We start from the raw sequence: 27,331 nt of genomic DNA, 5'->3' as shown, positions 1-27,331 counted from the left end.
CACTGATGCTGTTACCTAGTTGGGTCATGAAACGCCTGCAAGGAAATCACCAAGCACCATCAAAAAGCACCAAGGACCCCAGAAAGCACTGCATACCCTATTCTCTTCTAGCCCTGATGACATTACCTACTTGGGTAACGAAACGTCTGCAAGGAGACCACCAAGGACCCCACAGTTCAACCCCGAGCTACAAATATTCTCCTTTATTGGTAGTTGCAGGACAGCAGGCAAGAAAGAGCTTTTAAGCTTTTTTTTTTTAATCCAGCTACAAGAGGAAACTTTCCTGGCCCTGTGGGACTCGGGAACCTAGCTAGGTACAGAGTTGATCCAGCGTTACCCCTCCAGACAGCTGTGGGGGCAACATGGTTTATCCCCCAACATCCCCCCCCTTTTTGCTCCAGTCATTGGAAGGGCCTCATTGGATGCCTTGTTCCCTGTCCTCCGGCCCCCCCAAGGACCCCAAAGCCCCAAAGGCAGTTTAGCCCACCAACTGCCTCCCGCCATCCTTTAAACGCAGAACAAAATGGGGTGTGGGTTCCAGAGAAATTCCCCCCTTCCTTGTGGATTTGGGTGAAGAGGAAAGAAGAGACCCTCTCACCCCCAACCCTAATTGCTTAAACAGCACCATTTCTGGCTCACTGAGTGATTTTAAGTTAAATATGGCGAGTTGCTCCTTATTCAAGTTTTTCAGAACTAATTAAAGACTCCCTTCGGTCAGGCTCTGTTCCAGAAAGAGGAGGGGGCTTCCTCGAACGTCCCAGTTTGCCATGCCCACCGACTGCGGGCACGACGGCCGTCCTGTGCTTGCCCGCCTGGGCACCCGGGCATCTTCCAGGCCCTTCGCTCAGGCGTGCAGGAGCTCGTAGAGTCCCTCCTGCTCTTCGCTGGGCTTCAGGAAGCCGACATAAACCAGGAGTTGCAGCAAGGAGCTGGTCAGCTTCATGGAGGTGACCTGGATTCTGGGGAGGGGGACACACGAGAGCATCGGGTGGGTGGGGGGCTTCAGCCACTTATGCTTTGGAAGGGAAGAGGGAGGTTAAAAAGCACTTTGGCACATGCAGAAGTAGTCCTCCACTTACGACCACTCAAAGTTACGACAGACCGGTAAAAGCACTCGCAACCCAGGATTAGTAGCTCTTCACTTACAACAGTTTGAGTTGGGACCGTTCAAAGTTACGTTGTTACTGGAAAAAGTGACTTACGACCGTTTTTCACGCTTATGACCGTTGCATCGTCACATGGTCAGAATTCAGACGCTTGGCAACTGACTCGTATTTATGACGGTTGCAGCGTCCCGGGGTCACGTGATTCCCCTTTTGCGAACTTCTGACGAGCAAAAGTCCATGGCGGAAGCCGGATTCACTTAACAATGGTGTGACTAATGCAGTGATTCACTTAGCAACGGTGGCAAGAAAGGTCGTAACATGGGACAAAACTCACTTGACCCATCATGTTCCACTTAGCCATGCTCTTGGCCTCCATTGTGGTCGTAAGTTGAGGACTAATTGTACTGAAAATTTTTCTCATCGCCATGGTCACATGACAGCACTTTCAAATACTGGGCAACCATCTTCATTTTTATTTTATTTTTATTTATTAAACTTCTATACTGCCCATCTCACTGTTTGGGGTGATTCTAGAGCAGGGGTGTCCAAACGTGGGCCCTTTAAGACGGGTGGACTTCAACTCCCAGAATTCCCCAGGCTGGGGAATTCTGGGAGTTGAAGTCCACCCGTCTTAAAGGGGCCACGTTTGGACATCCCTGTTCTGGGCAGCCATGTTACACCTGGTTGCAATTTATGACATTTTTGCCAGAGACTGTCAAAAGCGATCCCCAGCCATGGGTTCACTTAACGATGGCTGTGAAAAACGTCGCAAAATCAGATCCGGTTATTTGGTGACTCTCTTTACGACTCGTAGGATAGGGCTGTAACTGACAGTCTCCGTTACGGTCGTTGAGGGCTACCTGTGCTTTTACCCTTACCTGAGAGTAAGTTCGAACACAAGGCTGTCCCAAAAAGCCCGGATCCAACGGATGAGGAAGAAGTTGGCCAACATACCCGATCTCTGGCTGACGGTGCGGCTCCAGCATTTCACCGCACTGGGGAGAGACAGACAGACAGACGGATGGATACCCTTGAGCAGGGGGCTGGACTAGAAGACCTCCAAGGTCCCTTCCAAATCTGTTAATTCTGTTCTGCGGGCAAAGTCCGGGGAGGGGCCCCAACCACAGCCTGCCCCCCCTTTTCTCTGGCCTCTTTGCCCGTAACTCCTGCAAGGGGTAGTAGCCCCTTCCATCCATTGAGATTTCAACCCTGGCCCCCCCATTGTGTCATGGCTGACCCCTCTGTGGTGATGGCTGGCTGGCTGGGGGATTCTGGGAATCGAAGTCCACGGGTCTTATTAAAGCCGCCATGTTGGCTTAACATATTTTTAAACATTTTAATTGGTTTGTCATTTTAAACTGGGGCCAAATTAATATATTTTCTTTTAATTGTTTTTAATGTTTGTATTGTATGTTTTTATCTGGCTGTACACCACCCTGAGTCCCTCGGGAGAAGGTGTGGGTATATAAATTTGAAATAAAATAAAATAAAATAAAAAAATAAATAAATGTTTGTCCAATGTCCGCTAACCCTCTCCACAATGGGTCACTTTTCCCAAGCTGGTATTGGATGGATGAAAAGCCTTCTGGGTATGGACGGCCCTCAAATTATGACCGTAATTAAACCCCACAATTGCGGTCGTTAAGTCGGGACGGCTGTAGAGCGGGTCAGAACAGACCTGTTTTCGCTAACTTTTGCAGCAACTTTTGCTGCGGATCGTTCAACAAACCCGTGGTTTGCTATGGGGCAGGTTGGACGAAACTGGAAGTAAGTTTGCCGGTTTGTAGCAAACATGTTGTAAATCAGTGTCAGGCGATCGTGGGACACTGCAAACAGCCGTAAATGCAGGCCAGGGGGGATCACATGACCACATGGGGAAGGAGGAGGGCAGACATTGGTACTTCCGAACCAGATCATAAGTAGCTTTTGAGGACTCGGTCATAACTCTGAATTATCTCTAAGCGACCCGTCACAAGTTGAGGACTACTTGTAATTCTATATACAATCTTGAATACGTCCCAGAAGTCACTTCACCAAGAGAGGAATGGTTGACATCTCATCTGCTGGTAGAAGGGATCCTTTCAAAACCAGAGAGCCTGGTTTAGCTCAACAGACAGAAGCACTGTAATTTAACACCAGCTGCCTGCAATTACTGCAGGTTCGAATCTCGCCAGGCTCAAGGTTGACTCAGCCTTCCATCCTTTCTAAGGTAGGTAAATTGAGGACCCAGTTTGTGGGGGCAATAAGCTGACTTTGTATAAATATACAAAAGGATGAAGGCTGTTGCTTAACGCACTGTAAGCCCCCCTGAGTCTCCGGAGAAGGGCGGCATATAAATCAAATTTTTTTAAAAAATGCGAAACTTTGGAACAATATTTTTCAACTTTGATGGCTTTTAAAATGGGTGGAGTTCAATTCCCAGAATTCCCCAGCCAGCGAGGGTTCACCAACATTCAGAACAGGTGTGGCTAGACTTCTTTATCGCATTTTTGTAACTTCCTTAATGGAGAAGGAGCTTTCTTAGTAGATAGTGGGAATGTGGTAGGCGTAATATATCTTGACTTCAGCAAAATGGTCGGCTGGGGAATTCTGGGAGTTGAAGTCCACCCATCTTAAAAGCCGCCAAGCTTTGAGAAACACAGCTTCGCCCACTGCTTATGGCTCACACCTTCTGGCCATGACGTAGTAGCGGTCCACAGGCGCCCCCAGTGCCACGTTGATGCCACGCACGGTGTTGATGTTCCGGAAGACAAGCAGCATGGAGCGGGGCAGGTTCCTCAGCACCCGCATGATGCAGTCGAAGTGGTGCTTAGCCATGTCACGCATGTAAGCCGTCTCCTCCTGGGTCATCACGTTGGACAGCGCCAGCTCCGCCATGTTGATGGGCCGCTGTAGCAGCATCTCGCAGAAGAGGAAGTAATCCTGGGCTGGGGGGGGAGGGAAAGGGGCAGTCAGGAATGGAGACCCCCCCACACACACACACGCACACCAGGCCAGAAATGAAATGAGGGGCAATTGAAAATCAAGTTGCAAGCAAGGAGTCCTTGGTGGCTTTCTTGCAGACATTTCATGACCCAACAAGGTAACATTATCAGTGTCCTTCCTTCCTTCCTTCCCTTTTCTCCTTCCTTCCCTTCCCTTCTTTCTTCCTTTTTCATCTTCCTTCCTTCCTTCCTTCTTCTCCTTCCTTCCCTTTCTTCCTTCCCTTTTCTCTTTCCTTCCTTCTCCTTCCTTCCTTTTTCATCTTCCTTCCTTCCTTCCCTTTTTTCTCCTTCCTTCTTCTCCTTCCTTCCCTTCCCTTCTTCCTTCCTTTTTCATCTTCCTTCCTTTTTTCTCCTTCCTTCCTTCCTTCTTCTCCTTCCTTCCTTCCTTTTTTCTCCTTCCTTCCTTCCCCTTCCTTCCCTTCCCTTCCCTCCTTCCTTCCTTTTTCATCTTCCTTCCTTCCTTTTTTCTCCTTCCTTCTTCTCCTTCCTTCCCTTCCTTCCTTCCTTCCTTCCTTTCCTTCCCTCCCTCCCTTTTCCTCCCTTCCCCTCGTCTCTGAGCTTGGTAGTTTTCTTGCAGTTGCTTTATTGCCCAACCAGGTAACACCATCAGTGTGCTCTGAGAAGAAACTCCATTCGTTACTAGCATTGATAATGTTACCTAGTTGGGTCATGCAACATCTGCAAGAAAACCACCGAACTCAGAGAGCCCCAAGGACCCCACAATCCTCCTCCTCCTCTCTGCAACCCCTCCTCCCTTCTAGCACGAATGATGTTACCTAGTTTGGGTCATGAAATGTCTACAAAAATGCCACCAAGCTCGGAGAGCACCAAGGGCCCCACAGCCCGCCTCCTCCTCCTCTTCCTTTCCCTCTTCCTCCTCCTCCACGAACCCCACTCCCTTCTGTCACTGATGATGTGACCTAGTTGGGTCGTGAAACGTCTGTGAGAAAACCACTCCAAGCTCAGAGAGCGCCAAGGGCCCCTCATGTCAACCCTGAGCTATGAATCTACTACTTTGAGTTGCAAGCAGGGCAGCCAATTCAGAAGGGAGCCGGCTTCCACCCCTCCTGATTCAGCCAGAAAAGGGGGAGCCGAGAAAAGGGGACATGAGATTTCTAGGGAGGTGTGTAACCAAACCAACGCAGCTTGTTCTGAGTCATAACTGGGGCTGGGCTGGTTTGAATGTGCTGTGTGGATCCAGTCAACTGCAGTTACTCAGCCAAGCGCAGCAAATCCCAGTTGCAGACGGCTCCACGTCCTTCCTCACCTTTTACGCCCAGCTGCTTGGAATGGAGCTGCATGGAGGCGTCGTCCCGCAGGATAATGGCGCGCCAGAGCTTACACAGAGCTTCTCGGTCCCTGGGGGAGGGCAGAGAGGAGCCGTCAGCAGGGGAGGGAAAGGGGGGGGGGATGCAGCTGCAGAGCCTCATGGGGCCCAGAAGGCAGGCACTGGAGGTAGTCCTCGAGTTATGACGGCCATTGGGAGTGGAATGTCCACTAAGGGATACAACCTTACAGCAGGACGTCATGCGATCACATTCCTTAGCGATGGCAACCCTGCGTCGCGAAGGGCCACCTCCTCACCACTTCCTCCAACGGCCCAAGTCATTGGGGGAGCTGGCAGGAAGTCGCCATTCCCAGGTGGGAGGCAAGCATCCAGGCAGGCAGGTTAAGTACAGTTAGTCCTCGACTTACGACCACAAAGGAGCCCAAAATGTCTGGCACTAAGTAAGACCATGTTTAAGTGAGATTTCCCCCGTTTTTCCTGTCACAATTACTAAGAGCCTTGGTGGCGCAGCAGACTAAAGCACTGTTAAGTAACACCAGCTGCCTGCAATTACCGTGAGTTCGAATCTCACCAGGCTCAAGGTTGCCTCAGCCTTCCATCCTTTCGAGGTAGGTAAAATGAGGACCCGGATTGTGGGGGCAATAAGCTGACTTTGTATAAAATAGAACACCGCTTAGGGGGGCCCGAAAGCCCTACTAAGCAGGTATATACAAAAGTATGAAGGCTATTGCTTAACGCATTGTAAGCCGCCCTGAGTCTCCGGAGAAGGGCGGCATATAAATCAAACCAATCAATCAATCAATCAATCAATCAAACAAACAATAAGCGAACCATGACAGTTATTAAGTTAGTAACCCGGTTGCTATTGATATTGTATATGATAACAGCTGCGAGATTATTGATAGGTAAATACTGGAAGAATGAAGCTTTGCCCACTATCGAGGAATGGACTTTGAAGATGGCCAGTTTTGCAGAGATGGCAAAGATTTCGGCATATTTAAAAGATTGTTCGCAAGAGACTTATGAATGGGAATGGAAAAGGTGGATAGATTATGTTCAGAACAAATATCAAACCAGGAAATATCAAGTAGTTTTTATTTGAAAATGTTATATTATATTAAGATAGAAATATTTTAATGTAATGAAGATGAAAAATTATAAGGGGGAGGGAGGGGTTCAAGTTTTATACAAAGGGTTTTTTTTTTCTCTTGATATGAGTATATTGTATGGAAGTCCGGGGGGAGGGGAGGGTTAGGGTGGGTTAGGGAGGAAGAGGTTGGGAGATTTGGGTGGGTTGAGGGGGGGGGGAAATGGGGTGAAAATGTAATTGTAAAACTTTTGCAATAAAAAAAAAAAAAAGTTAGTAACCCGGTTGCTAAGTGAATCTGGCTTCCACATAAACTTGGCTCATCAGAAGGTCGCAAAAAGGGACACTGCGACCGTCATAAGTGTGAGTTGCCAAGCACCTGAATTTTGATTGCGTGGCCACAGGGATGTTGCAATGGTCGTAAGTGTGAAAAACGGCCATAACTCAACTTTTCTCCGTGCTGTTGTTACTTCAACAGGAGGAGTACCTGTAGCTGCTGGACACTGAGCGAGAGGCTGCTACTGGGGGCATTCTTGTACCCCAAAGGGGATCCTCCTCCCACCTGGACACCCCCCCCTCGCCCATGCTTACTTCTCGTGCAGGATCTCGTAGAGGCCGTGATCCAGGAGGACCAGCTGGGCTTTTCCATCCGGGCCCTTCTGCACCAGCACTGCAAGGCAGGAACGGGGGGTGAGAGCAGCCAAACTGAACAACTGCCTGGAGGGGAAGCATCTCTCTCTCCCCCCCTACCACCACCCCCCACAGGAAACGCCCTGTAAAGCCCACTGTCAGACTGTGGTGCTATCTCAAAATTAAATGAATTTCCAAACTAACAATCTTTAAGGAAATCTTTCTTTAATTGAGCTCAGCCACCGGATCATGACTCCGCGCGGACAAGACTGACCTTTTGGCCCCCCAATCCCTCCCTTTCCGATCCCCCAAACTCTGCTTCTCATTGGCTGTCTTCCAAGTCATTCTTCAAACTTCTTTTCCTTGTCATTTCTCAGGAATGTCTCCCCCTCCCCTCATTTCCACGACAACCAAGCTTCAAAGGGATTTAGCAGGCAAAAGTTTCAGAGCTTATCTCTCGCTCTCCTCTATGCCAGCTCTCCTCTATGCCAGCGTTGCAACACTGACACCCACCCTCCTTTGGGTCTGGCTCCCCATCCCTCTGGGCTCTTCCAACTGGTTGTGTGACAAGCAGAGCGAGCCAAGTCGGTGCAGGATCTCCTGTAGAATTCTCCATCCCTTCCCTTCCCACCATTTGTTCTGCCCCAAACACAACTTAACTCTCTTCCCTTTTTTCTTTCAATCCACACCCCTCTGCTCCTCTGGGGCTGACACCCCCTCCCACCCAACCCCCATTGGAAGTTCAGGCAGTGAGTTGGGGTGGGGGTGGGGGGTGCAGTCACGAGGAATCTCAGAATCGGCCAGCACAGAGTCCCCGTTGCTCTCTTCAGCTTGGCGGTTTTCTTGCAGGCATTTCGTGACCCAACTGGATGACATCATCCATGCTATGATGATGGAACACCCCCCCCCGTTCCTTTTGGCACTGATGCTGTTATCTAGTTGGGTCATGAAATGTCTGCAAGAAAACATTGCCACAAAGAATGGCACAGGGCCTGGTGGCTCAGCAGACTAAGCACTGTAATTTAACACCAGCTGTCTGCAATTACTGTAAGTTTGAATCTCCCCAGGCTCAAGGTTGACTCAGCCTTCCATCCTTTCTAAGGGAGGTAAAATGAGGACCCAGTTTGTGGGGGCAATAAGGTGACTTTGTATAAATATACAAAAGGATGAAGGCTATTGCTTAACGCATTGTCAGCCGGAGTCTCCGGAGAAGGGCGGCATATAAATCAAATTAAAAAAAAAAAACCTTGCCACAAAGAAGAGGGAGTCAAGCTATTCTCCAAAGCACCAGAAGGCAGAATGAGAAGCAATGGGTGGAAACTTAACCAAGGAGAGAAGCAAATCTGGAACTAAAGAACTAGAATTAACGGCCTGGAGTCTAAAACATACAGTATGAAGAATGTTTCCAGGATTTGGGTTTGGCCAGTCTGGAGAATAGAAGGAGTAGGGGGACATGATAGCAGTGTTCCGGTATTTGAGGGGCTGCCCCAAAGAAGAGGAGAGGATCAACCTATTCTCCAAAGCCCCCGAAGGCAGAACAAGAAGCAACGGATGGAAACTAATCAAGGAGAGGAGCAACCGGGAACTAAGGAGAAACTTCCTGATATTTAGAATAATTAACCACAACATTTGTCTGAGTAAAGGGGGTTGGACTAGAAGACCTCCAAGGTCCCTTCCAACATCTCTTCTGCGTCCTGTCCTGTCCTCTATTCTATTCCTATTCCATCCCTATCCCTATTCATTACCACCAAGCTCAGAGAGCACCAAGGACCCCAAAGTTCAACCCTGAGCCACAAATCTTCTCCTTTATTGGAAAGGGAGCCTCTCTGCATTCAGCCTGGCCCGTTCGCACAAGCCTCTCTACCAGAGAATCCCCAGATTCACACACCAAACCACCATCAGGTCCCTGCCAGCGGAGCTGATTCCCCCAACTGGATCACCAGCTCCCAGCTCCACTCAGTCTCAGAGCTCCCACTCCTGCAGCCCACAGCTTTCCACTCAGCCTTTGGCACTTCGGTTCCTTGGCTCTAAATATAAATTTAGGGGCCTAGTATCCCCCCCTCTCCTCGGTGTGACTCTGGGGTCACGTCAAATTGTAGATCACATCGTGACCCGCTGTAAGCCGAGGGCATCTACCGTTTCAGGATCTGGTTTTTTGTTTCATATAAAAGACGCTGCGCTTCAATGGACATTGGTTACCTGAATACAGATTTTCATAACGTTCATTATTTTATTGTGATTTTTAAAGATCTGGGTGAAATGTTAATATATATGGCGAGTCCATGTATGACATGCCATAATAGGCTAAATAAAGTGAATAAATCCTTGTGCCTCCTACCGTTTCCCGGGTGGGGATCCGCGTGGATGAATCCGGTGAAGAAAATCTGCTCGGCAAACATCTTGATCAGTTTCTCTGCTGGCTGCAGGGAGAGAGGAAGGAAAGGGGTCTCGGAGAGGGGAAGGAGAAGGCAAAGGCAGAAGAGCCCCCTCCCTCCCGCAGCAGGCGTCCTCGGGCCTCTCTGAGCTTGGCTGCTTTCTCGAAGACATTTCATGACCCAACTAGGTCACATCATCAGTGCTAGAAGGGAGTGGGGTGTGCAGAGAGGAAGAGGAGGAGGAGGGAGGGAGAAGAGGGCAGTTGTGGGATCCTTGGTGTTCTCTGAGTTTGGTGGTTTTCTTGCAGACGTTTCATGACAAAAGTAGGTCACAGCATCAGTGCTAGAAGGGGGTGGAGTTTGCGAGGAGGAGGAGGAAGAGGAGGAGGAAGAGGAAGGAGGCCTGTGTTGTGACTCTGACCCCCGAGCCCGTCTTATCGGAGGGAGAAGACTCCAAAAGTGAAGGAGAGGAGTTGGCAAGGCCTCCCTCTCCAGGAGCCTCCTCTCTGGCAATGCCTCAGGTGTCTTCCGAAGGCCAAGAGATAGGCCAGGAGCCAGGCATTTCCGAGCAGCCGCAGTTAGACAGCGATGGAGATAAGTCTTGGCTGGATCCCCGACAGCGTCGGAAAGACAAAAGCACGCAGCAGAGAAGGAGGCGTGCCAGAGATTAAGCTGAGTCACTGGACCACACCCCACAGGGGATAAAAGGGGGTGTGGTGGCCATTCAGGCTTTGTGACGGACAAAAACTGAAAGCTAGCAAGTCATTCTGCATTTCTGGAACTTTGTTATATGCTCTGCTTGGATTGATTTTTTTGGACTGGACTTGACTATTCTTTAGCTTTTGTGGACTTACTTTGATGTTTGGTCGGAGGAGATAAACCTCCCTTTGTAAGTGAAGACTGTTGGCAAGCAGCCACTGGGTTGCTGCCAATTCTGTTATCAAAGGAAATTCTTGTTTGCTGGTTTATTTTAACTCTTGGTCGACTGCTGGTGTGCGTGTGTGCGACGGGGACAGAACAGCCTGTGGGGTCGTTGGTGCTTTGTGAGCTTGGCAGTTTTCTTGCAGGCGTTTTATAACCCAACTAGGCAACATCACCAGTGCTAGCCAGGAGAGAAGCGGCACAAGCAGGACTCATCTGGGATGATGATCCCCAATCAGCCTCCCAACGGCAGTCAGGACCCACAATGATCCCCCAACCTTCTCCGTCCTTCCCCCTCTCCCCCTGGGTTCCCCCAGAGACTCACATCCTTGGGGCTCAGGCCCTGCCTCAGCAGCCCCTCCAGGTCGTTGATTTTGCAGGCCTCGTAGAAATCGGCAGTCAGGACCCGCTTCGCCCAGGGAGAAAAGGAGGAGGAGGTTTAGAAAAGGCCCTGCGCAACCGTCCACACAAGAGCTTCTCTTAGTGCAATCAGTCGCCACATCAATAAATACCACACATGAACCCCAGACCCCAAATTGCAATGCAGCCCCACAGCTGCATGAAATACAAGGAGTCCTTGACTTAAGACCACTTGCTTAGCATCTGTTTGAAGTTCCGATGAATGGATTTGAAGGGGGAGGTTTCTTACGACCCAATTTTGAACTCTTTGGGGTCGTTCGGCAATTGAGTTGCATTTGCAGTGTCCCACATGGCTGCAAATTTACAAGAGAATTTCCTTCTGGTTTTTCAGCAAAACTCTAGCCATCACGAACCAGGGGTTCGTTTAACGGCGCCGGCAGCTGTTTTACCACCGTTGCAAAACAAAAAACAACCCCTCCCCCCACATTTCCAACCATCACAACTTGCGTGATGGATACACGTGGGAGATTTGGGGGAAGAGATTGAAATTGGGGGGTTTCCACCTTAGTTCAGCCTTCCCAGAGAGGTCCTGAATCCTTGGGTTTTTTTTTTTTAAGGAAGCTTTTAACACTCAGTTGCTCAAAAGGAATTTTAAGGGTTGAAACCACTGGCATTTGGAGAGAGATAACAAGCTTAAGATTTTTAGGGACGACTTTAAAAGATTCCACAATGCAACTTCATTCCAGGCACGGTCTGTTAGCTGCAAAATCTCATGAATCCCTTGGGGGAGGGGCGGTATAGAAAAACAGTAAATAAATGGTTTACTGTTGAGTAAATCCGTGGTTTACTCAAGTTTATAAAGCTTTTAAAAACCATTAATGTTTAAGATGAATACTGTACATTTTTCTGGTTCCAGTCTAATAAAGGATACATACTTCTTTCAAAAATAAAAAAAGAAAAGAAAAGAAAAATAGTAAATAAATGCCCAGATAAATTGGAGGGGGGGAGGAGGAGGAGGAAGACGACTGGGGAGTCCTTGGTGCTTTCTGAGCTTGGAGGTTTTCTTGCAGACATTTCATTGCCAAACTAGATAACCTCATCAGTGCTAGAAGGGAGTGGGGCTTGGGGGGAGGAGGAGGAGGAGGAGGACTGCGGGGTCCTTGGTGCTCTCTGAACTTGGTTGTTTTCCTGCAGATCTTTCATGATCCAAACTAGGGAAGATCACCGGGGCTAGGAAGGGAAAACCACATTCCCTATTAGCACTGATGATATTATGTAGGTGGGTCACAAAACGTCTGCAAGAAAACAGCTCTGAGAGCAACAAGAACAGTCCTACAGCCCTTCTCCTCCCCTCTGCAACCCCTCCTCCCTTCTAGCACTGAAGATGTTACCTAGTTTGGTAATGAAACATCTGCAGCCAAAACCACCCAGCTGAGAGAGCACCCGGGACTTCACAATAAAAGCAGACTCAGTGGTACACTGCTGGGCCATGGATTCATAATCCTCACAATGCACTACTGTATTTTTTGGAGTATAAGACGCACCTACCTTTTTGGGTGAGGAAAAGAAGAAAAAGAAATCTCCCTCTGCCTCCCAGCAATTTTGCCTCGTTGCAGCAAACAGCCTGCTTTACTTTCATTTTCGTTTTCAGCATAGCTTGACTAGCCCAAGGGGAAAAAAAATCTGCTCCAGCAATTTACCTCTTTGCAGCAAGCAGCAGAGCCCTGCGCAAAACAGCTGAGAGCAAATCAGCTGAGATTCGGGAGACGATCCAATCAACTTGTGCTAATTAGGTTGTGCTGAAGCTGAAAGGAGCTGTTTTTTTCTTGCTGTTTGCTTGTTTAGCCACAGAAATGTTGGCCTCGATTGTGGTCATTAAGCTGAGGACTAACCTGTAATGCCTTCTCGGCTTTTCTACAAAAAAATATCTTAATTTCCGGGATTCTTGGGCACCTGTTCACCCCCTTGACCTGAGCCTGCCAGGGAAGAAGCCTCAGGTGGAGGCCTCCCTCATGGCAAAAACCCAGCCTCCAGTTGCAAAACAAGCCCGAGAACTTGGAAGAGTCCCCAGTTCGGTTTCACCAGATTCTGTGCCAGATTCCTTTGCGCTGAGAAAGCTTCAAAAGCTTCAAAGCAGGAGTGTCCAACCTTCGGCTGCTTTTAAGACTATGTTGTGGCTCCGTTGCCTGAGCTTGGGCTATCGACAGATGCAGACTCTGAGAGTGAAGAAGAGGAGTTGGCAAGGCCTCCCTCTCCAGGACCCTCCTCTCTGGCAATGCCTCTGGAGGACACCGAAGGCCAAGAGATAGGCCCGGAGCCAAGCACGTCCCCACAGCCACAGGTGGACAGCGACGAAGAAGATAAGTGCTGGCTGGATCCTCAGCAGCGGCGCAGGGAGAAGCATGCGCAGCAGAGGGGAAGGCGTGCCAGAGATTAGCTGAGTCACTGGACCACACCCCACAGGGTATAAATGTGGGTGTGCTGGCCGGTTCAGTTTGTGACGAGCAAAAACTAGAAATAATCCATGATTTCTGCGTTACTGGACTTTGCCTGCTTTATCGGACTGCCTTTGGATTAATCCTTGTATTGTTGAAAACTGCCTGTTTTATCGGAATGCTGGCAGGCTAATCTTTGTTTTCTGTGAGTAAAGTCTGAATTGGCAGCTAGCCACTGATTTGCTGCCAGCTTTATCTTCAAAGAGTTTTGTCGTATGGCTTATTAACTCCGGGCCGTCTGTGGGGGTGCGTGAGTGGAACGGGGACAGAACAGACTATTCATGGGGAAGGCAATTGCCATAGCCCTTAGACTTATATACCACTTCACAGGCCTTTCCAGCCCTCTCTAAGCAGTTTACACAGTCAGCCTCTTGCCTTGAGCCAGTGAGAATCGAACTCCTGGCTGTGGGCAGAGTTAGCCTGCAATCCTGCATTCTAAGAGGAAGGGAGGGAGGGAGGAAGGAAGGAAGATAGCAATTGCACTTATATACCGCTTCACAGTGCTTTCCAGCCCTCTCCGAGCGGTTTACAGAGTCAGCCTCTTGCCCCCAACAATCTGGGTCCTCATTTTACCCACCTCCGAAGGATGGAAGGCTGAGTCAACCTTGAGCCTGGTGAGATTTGAACTGCCAAATTGCAGGCAGCCAGCAGTCAGCAGAAGGAGCCGGCAGCACTGCGCTCTAACCACTGCGCCACCACGGCTCTTAGAGGTGGGATTAGAACCCAAGAGTCTCCTGCTGATTGGCTCAGAGTCACCCAGCTGGCTTTCTTGCGTAGGGCGGGACTAAAACTCAGAACCTCCTAATGATTGGCCAAAGCTGCCCACCTGGCTAAGGCAGGACTTGAACTCACAATCTCTCTCTTTCTCGCTTGATGCCTTAACCACTGAGTTCAACAGTAACAAGGGCAAGCACAACTCCTGCTTTCAAAGTCCACACAGAGTCTCCTCCCCCAATGCTTCCCCCTTCCTCCGAGAGAGGGACGAAGGCCTTGGACCCCAACCAAGGGCAGCTTCCCATTCCATTCCGGTCACCCAAAGGGCCTCTCTGGGACCGTCGCCAGGGTTCCCAAACAGATGCTGGAGGATTACACAACGCTCGGTGGCTGATCTGCTCTGTTCAACATCTGGCTTCCCCAGGGGTGGGAACTGAATAACTGAACCACCGCTTCTCTGGCTGGGTAGGCGTGGCTGGTTGGTCATGTGACTGGGTGGGTGACATCACTCATCACACACACCCCAGACACTTGCCTCAAAGGCAGAGGTAGGATTCAGCCGGTTGGGGCTCATCCCACCAATGACTGGCCCCACCCCTGCCCGTTTTTCGGCCTGTTTTCAGGCTGTTTTGGGGCTGCTCTAAGGCAGTTTTTCAAAAAACAGCCAAAACAGCTAGAAAACGGCCCGGAAAACAGGCCGGAAAATGAGTGGGGGTGGGGCCAGCCAGCGGTGGGATTTGCCGGTTCGCCAAACTGGGCAGAATCTTAATTCCTGGTTCGCCCGAACAGGTGGGAACCGGTGGCAACCCACCTCTGGGCTTCTCCTCTGCCACAGGTTGACTTCCCCCCCTTTCTTATCCTGGTAGTCTTTGATGGGAGATGCCTATGGAGCTCTGTGCTTTGCCCTCTTGGAAGGGGGTCCCGGACCCACCTTGCTGCTTTTCTCCCAGTGGACGCGAGGAACCACCACGAACCGGAAGTGCTTCAGCTCCTGGGCGCAACGCTCCCCGTTGTGGCCTTCGATCTCAAAGTCCAGTTCCTGGGCCAGGGTCCCCTTCAGATCCTGGGAGGAGAGATGGCAGGAGGGGGGGGGCGGGGATCAGCCTGGCCTGCGCAGGAACACCCGGCGTGTAGGACTTAGGGCGCCAAGCACGCTGGGTACCACCCAGAGACCCATAAGCAAGGCATGGAGGCAGCATCTCTCTCCCTGGCGCATTTTGCAAACCGCCAAGAATCCTGGGCTAGAAGGCAGACTTTGGCAGCCAAGCAGGCAGTGAGAAGAGGGGCTGCTCTGCCAAGGGGGTGGGCTAGAAGACCTCCGAGGTCCCTTCCAGCCCTAGGAAGGAGCCTATGATTCCTTTGGCAAAGGGGCCTGTAGGTCTCCCGCGCGCAAGCACTCATGGGGGAGACACGGAGGGTGTGTCTCAGGAGCAGCAGGCTGAACCGGGGATATCGGCTCCGGTGGGGCTTCACCTCACCTCTACTTCCTTTCCAAAGCCTTGGGGGCATCTCCCCATAAGCTCTTCAATGCATTCCCCAAGATCCCACCACCCTTCTACTGCTTCCACCGGAGTCCAACCTTTGCTGGAGGGGGGCAGGACAGGATAGGACAGGGCAGGTTTCCAGGATCCACTCTATTCTGCTTAAAATGGGGCACACGTGGCCCAGATCCCCGAGAGTCGTTGAGGGAGCAAGAAAGATGCCGAAAGGGGAACCCACCCACCCTTGTCCCTTAACCCTCAGACGTTCCTCATCCCTTTGGCCAGCCCTGTTCTGAACGGGCCGCGTTCTCTGGTGGGAGATAAAGAGCTTCATGGCTCCGATATGGGGCAGCCCCTTGGCCACCAGAAGTGCAAGCCAGCAAATGAATTTGGGGTGCTGCAGGGGGTCAAGGAAGCGGCCGAGAGCAGCTCTCTCACGTCAGTGGCGAGAGATGCCGGGGCTCCTCTCTGGGCCGGAGCCCCCCAACACGATACCTGCAAGACCCAGCTGAAGCCGAAACTGGGGTGCATCTGCTCCACGATCCACAGCAGGAATTCCAGGGTGCGGATGTCCCCGTCAAACCGGTCCCTCAGGTCGATGTACTGCACCTGCAACAGGTGAGCAGGAGAGGGTGACCCCCGGGGATCGGGGCGGCCCCAGAGGAGAGTCGTAGCTCAGAGCACCGGCACGGCCTTCCCCACCCCCGAGGAAGGGAGGCTGAACCCCCCCTAGAAGTCAGAAGGGAGGAAGGGACCCTGCAGCCCTCCAACTCCCAACATCAACAGCAGCAAGGGATGCTGGGAAGTGTAGTTCAGCCATTCCTACACCCTTTTGTAGGGATTCTCCATCCTCCAGGTGTTGATTGTCCCAATGGTGCTTTTTCAGGAGGCAACTGGACTTTCTGGTTTTTTTCTTTGAAGACCTTTCGCTTCTCATCCAAGAAGCTTCTTCAGCTCTGACTGGGGGGCGGGCAATGGAAGGATTGATACTCCTTGCAGACAGCTGGTCATTTGCATCCTTTTAATGGCCTCCTAGTGGCCTCAAGGACCCTCTAAAAGGATGCAAGTGACCAACTGTCTATCCTTCCATTCCCCACCATACAGTCAGAGCTGAAGAAGCTTTTTGGATGAGAAGCGAAATGTCTTCAAAGAAAAAACCCAGGAAAGTCCAGTTGCCTCCTGAAAAAGCCCCTCTGGGACTTCAGGCTGGCTCATCCTCGCTTCGCCTGCCCCCTCCCCCTCCAGACCAACCTTTACGGCCACCGGGGTGCCATCGTGAAGCCGAGCCCGGTGCACCTGGGCCAAACTGGCCGCCGCAATGGGCTGGTAGTCGAACTCCAGGAAGAGCTGGTCCGCCCTGGCGCTGAAGTCCTCCAGAAAGAGATCGTCCACCTGCGGCCAGGAAGGGCCAGAAGAGACGGGGAGTCAGCAAGGGCCGTGGACAGAGGGGAGTAGTCTGTGAGCCAACCCTCCCGCAGGCAGGAAGGGAAAAAAGGGCAGAGCTACAGGTAATCCTCAATTTACGACCAGTGTCAGGTGTCGCTCTATGCTTGCTGTGCTTAGCTGTTATGCAATGAGAGACTGCCATGAACCGTGGGGATGGGGGATGCTTGGGAAATCGAAAGTAAATATCGTACCATCTTGAGAAGCTGCCTCAAGGTCATCCAGCTGGAAGGAGGAGGGAGCAGCATACCAAGCTGGGCTTGGACTAACCTCTCTGAAAACGTCTTCCTGCACTTGATTGGTTGCAGTGAGGTGGGCAGCGAGGGATAGTTTGGGGGGGGGGAGTAGAATTTAAGGATTTTGGTGTGTGATTCCTCAGGGTTGGCTGTGCAATATTGCAATACGCTTGACTTCTAATAAAACAATAGCTTTCTCAACTCAAACGGAGCGAAGGATCCTTCCTATTTAGAGGTTTAAGTTGTGGCCGCTCGCTTAGCAAGTGTTGAAAGTTAAGACAGACCTACCTGGAGGCTGCAGGTAGTCCTCAATTTACGACTGCAATGGAGCCAAAAATGTCTGTTGCTAAGGGAGACAGTTTTGCCCCATTTGGCCACTTTTCTTGCCACAGTTGTTAAGTGAGTCCTTAAGTTAGTACCCATGGTTGTTAAGTGAATCTGGCTCCCCATGGACTTTTGGAACATTTAAATCCAGCAACAAGATTAAAATCTAATAAAATGGCAAAAAGGAAATGAACAAGCCGGAAGGAACTCTGGGAAGTTTTCCTGATAGGAGAAGAGAAGCCACTTCCGTGGCTGCCAATGGGAAAACGGAAGAGCTGTCTCTTTCCTACTAAAGCTCAGCCCCCCCCTCCACCTCTTTGGGGCAGGCGACCCAAGGAAGAGCCCCTAAAAGAGGGGAGGGGAGACCTGCTGACCCCCAGATCCCTGCGTGCAGCAGAAGCATCCTGTAGCTGCCCCTCCCTGCCCCGCTCACCTCCGAGTATCCCCGCCTGAGTGCCTGGTCCTCCAAGGTGCGCAGCGTGTTGACGTACTCTTGGGGCAGGATGTGGTTGAGGGCGCACAGGCCTTGGCCCAGCTTGATGTAGAGACCCCCGTTCTGGATGGCCCCGAAGACGATGCTCTCGGCCGAGCGCTGGTGGCACCTGGACACGGCGGCTACGTACTCCGGGCTGTTCTGACCACAGGGAAGACGGGAGAGGAAGAGCAGGTGGTTAGATCCTTCCCAGCGGATCTCACAGGTGATGGCATGGACAGCATGACTGGCTGACCCCCTCTCCATCTCCACTCCCAAGAAGGGGAGGGGGGAAACAAGCTATCTTGGGAGATCTGTAATCTTCGAGAGGAGAAGGATTTCCGAGCTGCCAACCTTCCCTGCCTGGATTACGACGGTCATAAACCAGGGAGGGAGCTGGCTGGAGATTTGCCTCTGAATGTGCAACTTGGGAGCAATATCTCCTCCTCCTCTTCCTCCTCCTCTTCCGTGGCTGTGGATGCCTCTCCTCCTTTTTCTGAACTAAGCAAATAGATGCTTAGACCAACACATCTATCATGCCACACCATTAGTATGGTGTGGCATGATAGATGCCCTTGAAGTGATGTCCCGGTGCCTGGAGGCCGTACGGATCTGGATGGGGAGGAACAGGCTCAGGCTCAACCCATCCAAGACTGAGTGGCTGTGGTTTCCGACGTCCCGATATAGTCAGTTGACGCCATCACTGACTATTGGGGGCGAATCATTGGCCCCCACGGAGAGGGCTCGCAACTTGGGCGTCCTCCTGGACTCACGGCTGTCTTTAGAAGAGCACTTGACTGCCGTGACCGGGAGGATTTTTCATCAGGTTCGCCTGATTCGCCAGTTGCGTCCCTTTCTGGATCGGGACTCTTTACGCACGGTCACTCATGCCCTTGTCACCTCCTGCCTGGACTATTGCAACGCTCTCTACATGGGGCTCCCCTTGAGGAGCACCCGGAGGCTCCAACTGGCGCAGAGTGCAGCCGCGCGGGTGGTAATGGGAGCGACATGGCGTTCCCATGTAACACCTCTCCTGCGCGAGCTGCACTGGCTCCCGGTGGTCTTCCGGGTGCACTTCAAGGTTTTGGTTACCACCTTTAAAGCGCTCCATGGCTTAGGACCCGGGTACTTGCGGGACCGCCTACTACCACCAATAGCCTCCCACCGGCCGGTACGCTCCCATAGAGAGGGGCTCCTCCGGGTGCCGTCAGCCAAACAATGCCGACTGGCGGCCCCCAGGGGGAGAGCCTTCTCTGTGGGGGCACCTACTATCTGGAACGAGCTCCCCCCAGAGATACGGAGGATCCCGGATCTGCGCACCTTCCGCCGCGCCTTAAAAACCTTACTATTTCACCAGGCCGGCCTGGCCTAATTTTCCCCCTCTTTTATAAAAGATTTTTAAAATTTTAAATATTTTTTAGTATTTATATATTCAATTTTAAATTGGTTTTAAAAGTTTGGGGTTTTAAATTTGTCGGGGCCAAAATTATTTAATTTGATTTTATTCTATTTTTAAATTTTGTATTGTATGTGTTTTTATTGTTTGGCTGTGCACCGCCCTGAGTCCTTCGGGAGTAGGGCGGTATAGAAATCTAATAAATAAAATAAAATAAATAAAATAGTAGATAAGCAAACACATTTATGACAGCTGCAGCGTCCTGGGGGGGGTCACGTGATCCCCTTTTACTCACTTTGTGACAAGAAAAGTCGATGGGGAAGGGAAGCCAGATTCACTTAACAACCCATGTTACTATCCATTATTGGATATCCATGGAATAGGACAGGTAGTCCTTGACTTACGACCGTTCGTTCAGTGACTGTTTGAAGTTACAACGGCACTGGGGAAAAAAAGTGAGGTATGACCATTTTTTTTCACACTTACGACCGTTGCAGCCTCCCCAGGGTCACGGGATCAAAATTCGGCTATTTGGCAACTGGCTCATAATATTATGATGGTCGCAGCGTCCCGGAAGGGGGAGGTTACGTGATCCCCTTTTTGCAACCTTCTGACAAAGTCGATGGGGAAACCCGATTCATTTAAGGACCATGTGACTCATTCAACAACGGCAGGGATTCCCTTTTTCTTTTCTTCTTTTGATTTGATTTATATGCCGCCCTTCTCCGGAGACTCAGGGCGGCTTACAATGCGTTAAGCAATAGCCTTCATACTTTTGTATGTTTTTTTATACAAAGTCAGCTCATTGCCCCCACAAACTGGGTCCTCATTTTACCTACCTTAGAAAGGATGGAAGGCTGAGTCAACCTTGAGCCTTGGCGAGATTCAAACTTACAGTAATTGCAGGCAGCTGGTGTTAATCACAATGCTATCAGTCTGCTGAGCCACCAGGCCCATTTTAACAAAGTTGGCAAGAAAGCGCGTAAAATGGGGCAAAACTCAGACACTTAATAAGTGTCTTGCTTAGCAATGGAAACTTGGGGTTCAATTGTGGTCGTACGTTGAGGACCACCTGCAGATTTAATTTCCAGGCCTCCCTTTCATTTTTCATTTCTGACACCATGTCGTTGTGGTCTTTCCTACATTAATAAGGAGGTCCCTATTCTTCGTTGCCTCGCATAATTCCTCTAACCTTTTCCGCAAATAATTTCTTAGACCAGAGGTCTTCAAACTTGGCAGCTTTAAGACTTGTGGACTTCAACTCCCAGAATTCTCCAGCCAGCTCTGCTGAATTCTGGGAGTTGAAGTCCACAAGTCTTAAAGCTGCCAAGTTTGAAGACCTCTGTCTTAGACAAAGAAAGAACGTTAAGTACTGGTAGTCCTCAATTTACAGCAATTTGCTTAGTGACCGTTCGAAATTACAACGGCCCTGAAAAAAGTGACTTACGACCATTTTTCACACTTACGACCGTTGCAGTATCCCCCCCGGTCACGCAAGACGCTTGGTGACCGATTCATATTTGTGATGGTCGCAGCGTCCTGTAAGGGGGGTGTGTGTGTCACGTGATCCCCTTTTTGCGACCTTCTGACCAGCAAAGTCGATGGGGGGGAAACCCGATTCATTTAACGACCATGTGACTCATTCAGGGATTCCCTTAATGAAGGCGGCAGGAAAAGTCGTAAAACGGGGCCAAACTCACCTAACAAATTTCTCACTTAGCAACGTAAATTCCGGGCTCCGTTGTGGTCGTAAGTCGAGGATTACCTGTACCCAGATCTATTTCTGGCTTTTGAACTCTGCCGCAACCTGGACTGTACTCTCTTGTGAAACACTGTCCTGTATTTCACAAGACCCGTTTGCCAAAGCTTGACAAGCAACTGTACCTCATCCAGGCCTCTCAAGACGATATGGCTGGTCCACCAGTAATCCAAGGAGATCTGGATTCCCAGCCGCAGGGACCTTGGGGAAGAGAGAAGCCGGGATGAGGACTGTCCCTTCAGTCCACCTGCTCAGTGCCCACCCTGGGCCGGGGGGAGAGGGGGTGTTTGGAAAGTGCCTGGGTCAGAGATGTCTGGGAGGCAGGAGGTCAGGCCCAGAGTGTTTCTGGCTTCCTTAGTACAGCTGGGGGGGGGGGGGAGCTGGCTGGGGAATTCTGGGAGCTGAAGTCCGCCAGGCTTAAAGTTGCCCAGGTTGGAGGCCCTGGCTGGGGAATTCTGGGATTTGAAGTCCGCCAGCCTTAAAGTTGCCAAGGTTGGAGGCCCTGGCTGGGGAATTCTGGGATTTGAAGTCCGCCAGCCTTAAAGTTGCCAAGGTTGGAGGCCCTGGCTGGGGAATTCTGGGATTTGAAGTCCCCCAGGCTTAAAGTTGCCAAGATTGGAGGCCCTGGCTGGGGAATTCTGGGATTTGAAGTCCCCCAGGCTTAAAGTTGCCAAGATTGGAGGCCCTGGCTGGGGAATTCTGGGAGTTGAAGTCCCCCAGGCTTAAAGTTGCCCAGGTTGGAGGCCCTGGCTGGGGAATTCTGGGAGTTGAAGTCCCCCAGGCTTAAAGTAGCCAAGTTGGAGGCCCCTGCTCTAGACCAGGAGTTTCAAACCTTTCCCGATCGGTTGATTGGCGGAGAGGGATGGTTTAGCACATGCGTGCTACTTTCACCACTGCAGCTTCAGGTGCAACACGCATGCTCGGAGTCACCGCTTCCGTGGCCCGATTCTGAACGGGCTGCAGATATGCACCGGGCCATGTACCCAGGGTTGAGAACCCCTGCTCTAGAACTCCTACCCGCTGCTGGTGGACCCACAGAAAACCTGCAACACCTTGCAGTGATGGCTGGGTTGGGCTGTGTAAGGAGGGAGTTGGGACCCTCCTTTCTCCACCTCACCTCCCTCCCCAGGAAAGGGCCGTGGAAGCCTTCCAACAGCCACCCCACCTGACAAAGCGCACTGCGCCGCCGGCCACCAACCGCATCTTCCTCTGGTTCTGCTTCCCTGCCAAGCCGTAGTAGATGCCCGTTGCCAGGGGAAGGGCCACCGCTGTTCCCAGAAGGGTCCTCTTCAGCAGCCCCCTCTGTCCGGTAGAGCTACAGGGCGGGCGAGAAAGACAACTGTGAAAGAAGCAGAGAGGACACACACACACACCCCGCATCTCTTCCTGGCAGCCCCAAGCGTTCGAGACCCAAGGGCTGCCGTGTGTGTGAACACCCGTCATTCGCTCCCGCTCCTGCCCACCTAGCAATCTGAAAAGGATGCAAACCTTAAATAGGTCCCACTTTGGTGGGCTCATTAATGGGGGACATGGAAGGAGACCCCCCCCCCAAACGGGTTGTCCCCTGGGTAACAGTGATGTCACCGGCTAATCCTTTCAACCCGGAAGCGTTCCGGTGCTTCCAACACGGGAAGTAGTAATACAGGGTAGTCCTCGACTTACGACCACAACCGAGCCAAAAAATTTCCCTTGCTAAGTGAGACATTTGCTAAGGGGGCTTTGCCCCGTTTTGTGACCTTTCTTGCCACCACTGTTAAGTGAATAACTGCAAGTTGGTAAGTTAGCAATCTGGTTGTTAAGCGAATCTGGCTCCCCCGTTGACTTTGGTCATCACAAAAGGGGGATCATGTGACCCCCCCCGCAACGGTCATTAATACGAGTCAGTTGCCAAGCGTCCGAATTTTGGTCACCTGACCATGGGGGATGCTGCAAAGGTGGCAACTGCGAAAAAGGGATATTTTTAGTGCTGTTGTGGATTCGAATGGTCACTAAACGAACCGCTATAAGTCAAGGACTCCCTGCAGTAGCCCCAAGGACCCAACCCCAACCAGCCCCAAAGGCTCCCTGGGCCACGAGGAGGAAGCCTGGCGTGGCCCAAGTCAGCCTTGAGCAAGCCCAGCTACCTGGCCGACTGGGCCTCGGAGCGCCACCGGCAGGGCGGAGAGACCATCCAGGGGCTCCTCTTGCGCTGAAGCAGATGCCGGTGGAAGCGGCACACCTGGAGCTGCAGGAAAGCAGAAAGGGGGGAGTGGAAGAGAAAATCAGCCTGAAGGAAGAAGATCCACTTCTGGGAAACTCAAGTGGCCGTCATTGTGGAGGAGAGCGGTAGTACTGAAGGTCACGAGATGGGGCACTGCGGGTCAGCCCTGCCTTCCCCTTATGAAAGCTGAGGAAGGGGGCAGAGCTGGGAAGGGGGAAGCACAGGTGCCAAGCAGAGGTTTCAGCAGCTCCTCCGAATGGGAAGGAGAATAGAACAAGAACAAGAACCGAGACGAGACGAGAATAGAATTAGAATTAGAATTAGAATTAGAATTAGAATTAGAATTAGAATTAGAATAGAATAGAATAGAATAGGACTAGCTGTATATTTTATTTATCATGAGATGGGTGGCTGAGATACATAGTTAGATGATAGATAGATGATAGATTAAAGATGATAGACAGATGATGATGATAGATAGAATTGTGAATAGAATAGAATAGAATAGAATAGAATAGAATAGAATAGAATAGAGAATAGAATAGAACAGAACAGAAATTACAATAGAATAGAGTAGAATAGACAATAGACAGAATAGAATTTAGAATAGAACAGAATAGAACAAATAAGAGAATGAACAAGAGAATAAATAGAAGAGAATAGACAGATGGACAGGACAGGACAGGAGAACTGAATATAGAAGGCAGAGTAGAGAATCTGGAATGGGACGGGACAGAGAACAGGACATTTTATTTGGCCAAGTGTAGTTAAAAGACACAAGGAATTTGTCTCCGGTAGTGAAGCAATCAGTGTATTTGCAAAGCAACAGAGAAAATCATAACCATAACCATAACCATAACCATAACCATAATAATAATAGTAATAATAATAACAACAACAACAACAATAACAAGAAGAAGAAGAAGCAGCAGCAGCAGCAAGAAAAAATCACAAAGTACCGGGACTTGCAAATTGAAGTTGAGCGACTGTGGAAAAAGAAATCGTGTGTTGTCCCGATTGTAATTGGAGCCCTCGGAGCAATACCCAAAGGACTATCCCGCGATTTAGAAATTCTAAATTTGCCGGACTTGAACATTTTGACTCTCCAAAAAACCACCTTACTCGGAACAGCTTACATCCTCCGACGATACCTTAACAGTTCCTAGGTCCTTGGTTAGGACTCGAGCTGCTGAGCTATTAACCGGCCTCAAAGGCTGTGAATCTCACTAAAGATTAACCAATAATAATATCAAAGCATGCAACCAGTAGAAGGGGGAAAGAAGAGATAAGGAAAGGATAAATAACACTGCAGTTCTCTCTGTGGGTTATCTGAGAACCCCCACAGGTGCCCCAACCTACCCTGGCTGAGAAGGGCACAGCAAAGGGGGGGGGGCTTTAACATCTCCTCTGCAATGGATGGGGGTTGGGGTGGAAGACCCCCCACACTGGAAGCCCCGAGGGGGGACACGGCCTGGAGAGAGGCCAAACAGAGGGAAGAAATGAGGACATCTCCTCGTCCAGCTCTGCCTCCAGCCCCCGGAGAGGAGCTCCTGCAGCTGGCAAGCAGGGCAGAGCCTTGACCCGCTGTTCCAGCCCGGAGGGGGCTGCCAAGGTCTTGGCGTGGGTGGGGGCCTTATCGCGGAGGACATCTGCCGGACAGCTCCACGGGAGCAGACGGGGTCAAGGAGGAAAGGCTGCAGAACAAAGTGGCCTCTCCGGGAGGGCTCCTTGGGGCTCTCTCAGCTGGGAGGCTTTCCTGCCTGCAGAGCTTTCCTTACCCAAACTAGGTAACATCACAGCACTTCTGTCGGCCAGGAAACCACCCAGCTCAGAGAACACCAAAGACCATCTCCTCCTTCCCTCCCTCCCTTTCCTTCCTTCCTTCCCCTCTCTCTCTCTCTTCTGGGGTCAGCACACTCCTTACTAGCACTAATCCTGTTCCCTAGTTTGTTTGTTTTTTGCTTTAATTTATATGCCGCCCTTCTCCGGAGACTCAGGGCGGCTTACAATGTGCTCAGCAATAGCCTTCATACTTTTGTATATTTTATACAAAGTCAGCTTATTGCCCCCACAAACTGGGTCCTCATTTCACCTACCTTAGAAAGGATGGAAGGCTGAGTCGACCTTGAGCCTTGGCGAGATTCGAACCCTGCAGTAATTGCAGGCAGCTGGTCTTAATAACCAGCTTAATAACAGGGTGCCTTAAACCCCTGTACTACCAAGGCTCTTGGGGTTGGGTCATGAAACATCTGCAAGGAAACCACGCAGCCCAGAGAGCACCCAGGCCTCCCCCCCCCCCCCCCCGCTTTCAACCCTGAAATGCTATGAATCGTCTCTTTCCCGATTGCCTCTCTCTTCCTTAGGAATCAGCGCCTGAGCCCGAAGCAAGAAACGCAGAGCCAGGTGCTCTTAGTAGAAGACACGCCTGGCAACTGACAGCCCCAATCTGCCACTCTTGAGCAAAGGTTGGCCTGGGTTTCCAGAGCCCAGGAAAAAGCACGGCTGCCCTTCTACGCTGAGGGGCAGGAAGGCTTGTCCCCTCCCACTCGGGGAGCATGCGAGAGGTCTGCCACTGCTTCTAACTCCCACCCCCCAAGAGAAAGGCCACGGGTACCCTCTCCGAAGCCCAGGCTGGGGATCCAGGAGGAGAAAGGGTCCCTCTGGGCCTCACTAGGCTAACACACACACACACACAATCACAACACTGCCATGGGAGGCCCAGGGAGCTTTATGCCAGCCTGGGAAAGAAAGTGCTGTGCTGGAAGAAGAGCTGGTCCAGGAGGAGCTATGGAAACTGGGGGGCAAGGAGGGGGTGGGTTGGGGGCTGCACAGCTATCCTTGGCTCAGGGCTCCCCAGGCTTTGTGCAAAAGGGGCTCGGAGACACCCACCCCCATGGGAATACCTTGTGTGTGTGTGGGAATGTCAAGCACATGACGGCTGAATGGGCCACACACTTGGCATGCCCATTTGAAAGGAGGAGAGAAGGAAGGGGGGGGCGCTCCTGGCAGAGAGGAGGGGTCCAGGGGGCTCCATGCTCCACACAGCTGTCATAATCTGAACCCAAGCCAGCCCAGGCTCCTCCATGGGGCCCACCCAGGTGGAGAGAGAGAGGCGGAGGTGTCTGTTCTGGCAGTCCCGATGCCAGCCTGGCACCCGGAGCCCGCTTTCGGAAGCCCTGCCAGCTGGCCACCTGCAAGGATGGAAGGCAGAGGGAGTGGATGATGGGTGGCGGGCTGAGGCACATGGGTTTCCCAATAGGCAACGCCCACCTTGGGCACCTGCGAGGGGGGAGGGGGAACCCCCCCTCAGGGCGTCTCCTCCAAAGCACAGCTGGGATGGGCCTGTGGGCAGAGGAAGAAGATTCCCCAGGGATGAATGGGAAGCCCAGCCCTGGGGAGGGGGGGGAGGCACCCCATTGTGCAAAGTGGGGGGAGGGCAGCCCCAGGTGGGGGGGATCCCCCTCCTCCCAGAAGGCCTCAGGGCCAAAGGACCCCCCCACAAGCAAGGAGGGTAAGGGAGGGGCAGGGAGACCCCCACCCTCCACCCCCAGCAATGGAGGGCGGGGGGCTGCTGAGGACCATTTCTATGGGGTGGCAAGAAGCCCCCCCACCCCCACCCAAGCAGGGAGGGAGGAGCAAGGATTCCCAGAGACCCCCGCCCACCCCCCCACCTCATTCCCAGCAATGGAGGGCGGGGGGGGGGCTTCTCTGGGGAGCCAAGAACCCATGGGGGGGGAAGGGGGGAGGTCACGACCTCCGGGCGGGGGGCTCAGAGAAGACCCTCCCCTCCCCCCCCACGGGGAGGAGCGGACCCCCCCTCTCCGAAGGACCCCCCCCAAGCGCCTAGGGCCCCCGGGGGTCTCCTGGGAAGAGAGTCCGCGGGGGGGAAGGAAGCGGGCGAGGGTCTCACCGTCCGCCGCAGCTCCATCGCGGCTTCTCCTCACGCCCCGCAGCCCAGCGTGGATGCCCCGCCCTCCCGCGCGCGAGGCGGAGCGCCCCGATTGGCCGCCCGGTCGGAGGCCCCGCCCGCCCCGCCGCCCATTGGCCCGCCTCGCCACCC

The 27,331-nt window shown here is 51.7% G+C and overlaps 1 protein-coding gene across 3 annotated transcripts; it reads right to left on the bottom strand.

Moving 5' to 3' along the window:
* Positions 1-188: 188 nt before the first annotated feature.
* Positions 189-27,331, bottom strand: ADCK5 (aarF domain containing kinase 5). 3 transcript variants are annotated; one of them, XM_060682173.2, is made up of 15 exons: positions 27,182-27,331; positions 23,195-23,295; positions 22,237-22,386; positions 21,197-21,272; positions 17,878-18,078; positions 16,693-16,833; positions 15,937-16,050; positions 14,892-15,023; positions 10,717-10,800; positions 9,434-9,515; positions 7,057-7,135; positions 5,358-5,449; positions 3,775-4,033; positions 1,985-2,101; positions 189-959 (listed from the first exon to the last, which is right to left on the bottom strand). In XM_060682173.2, exons 1-15 carry the CDS (start codon positions 27,197-27,199, stop codon positions 845-847), a joined length of 1,761 nt encoding a protein of 586 aa, XP_060538156.2. In that variant the 5' UTR covers positions 27,200-27,331; the 3' UTR covers positions 189-844. The 3 variants fall into 3 exon arrangements, with proteins under 3 accessions (XP_060538156.2, XP_060538157.2, XP_087747561.1); XM_060682174.2 differs by having other exon boundaries at positions 17,878-18,073; positions 27,182-27,274; XM_087891435.1 differs by lacking the exon at positions 21,197-21,272 and having other exon boundaries at positions 17,878-18,073; positions 27,182-27,249.

Source organism: Pantherophis guttatus, chromosome 3 (genome assembly GCF_059756535.1).
Source record: "Pantherophis guttatus breed Tessera chromosome 3, ASM5975653v1, whole genome shotgun sequence".
NCBI lineage: Eukaryota > Metazoa > Chordata > Lepidosauria > Squamata > Colubridae > Pantherophis > Pantherophis guttatus.
This window is presented reverse-complemented; position numbering and strand designations above follow the sequence as displayed.